The 630-nt window shown below is 78.9% G+C and overlaps 1 protein-coding gene across 1 annotated transcript in view; it reads left to right on the top strand.

Annotated features, from left to right (window-relative positions):
- The window catches only part of MNEG_12228 (Cyclin-A2-1), a gene marked incomplete at both ends in the record, with an annotated part of 2,534 nt that extends 2,015 nt beyond the window's left edge, over positions 1 to 519 (top strand). The window contains one exon of the mRNA XM_014039299.1: positions 143 to 519. Within this exon, the coding sequence (XP_013894753.1) occupies positions 143 to 519 (377 nt within the window). The remainder of the gene's footprint in view (positions 1 to 142) is intronic.
- Between the last annotated feature and the right edge of the window lie 111 nt (positions 520 to 630).

Here is a 630-nt window from a genome sequence, read left to right as displayed (position 1 = left end):
ATGCCGGTCGCGGACGCGCCGACCGGGCCGCGCGCGGCGCCGCGCTACCCCTACCCGGTCGGCGGCCCCTGCGCATCGCTCGGCGGCGCGTGCGGCGGCCCGCAGGTGGCGACCGCCGCCGCAGCGGCGGCGCCCCCCTCAGCCGCGGCGTGCCTGGGCGAGTTCCCGCGGCGCGTGGCCCACTTGGCGGAGTACCTGGCTGAGCTGTCGCTGCTGACGCCGGAGTGCCTGCGCTTCCCGCCCTCGCTGGTTGCCGCTGCCGCTCTGAACCTCGCCTGCAGCCTGCTGGACGCCGCCCCCGGCGCGCGCGCGCGGCTAGCGCCGGCCGCGGAGGCGGCGGCCGCGCAGGCGGGGCCGGGCGGGGAGGAGCGGCTGCGGGCGTGCGTGGCGGAGCTGCGGCGGATGTATGCCTACGCCGCGCGCGCGCCCAGGCCGCCGGCAGTGAAGACCAAGTACTGCTCCTCAAAGCGCTCCTGCGTGGCGGCCATGCCGCCGCCGCGCTGGGCCCTCGACGCATGATCGCGGCCCGCGACTCTTGATCTTCTCCTCCCCCAAGACCCCACATCTGGCTGCGCCCAGGACCCCACCCCCAACCGGCGGGGCGCCGCGGTCGCGACGCCCCACGCGCGC

This window comes from Monoraphidium neglectum (assembly GCF_000611645.1).
Source record: "Monoraphidium neglectum strain SAG 48.87 unplaced genomic scaffold scaffold03133, whole genome shotgun sequence".
NCBI classification, from domain to species: Eukaryota; Viridiplantae; Chlorophyta; class Chlorophyceae; order Sphaeropleales; family Selenastraceae; genus Monoraphidium; species Monoraphidium neglectum.
This window is presented reverse-complemented; position numbering and strand designations above follow the sequence as displayed.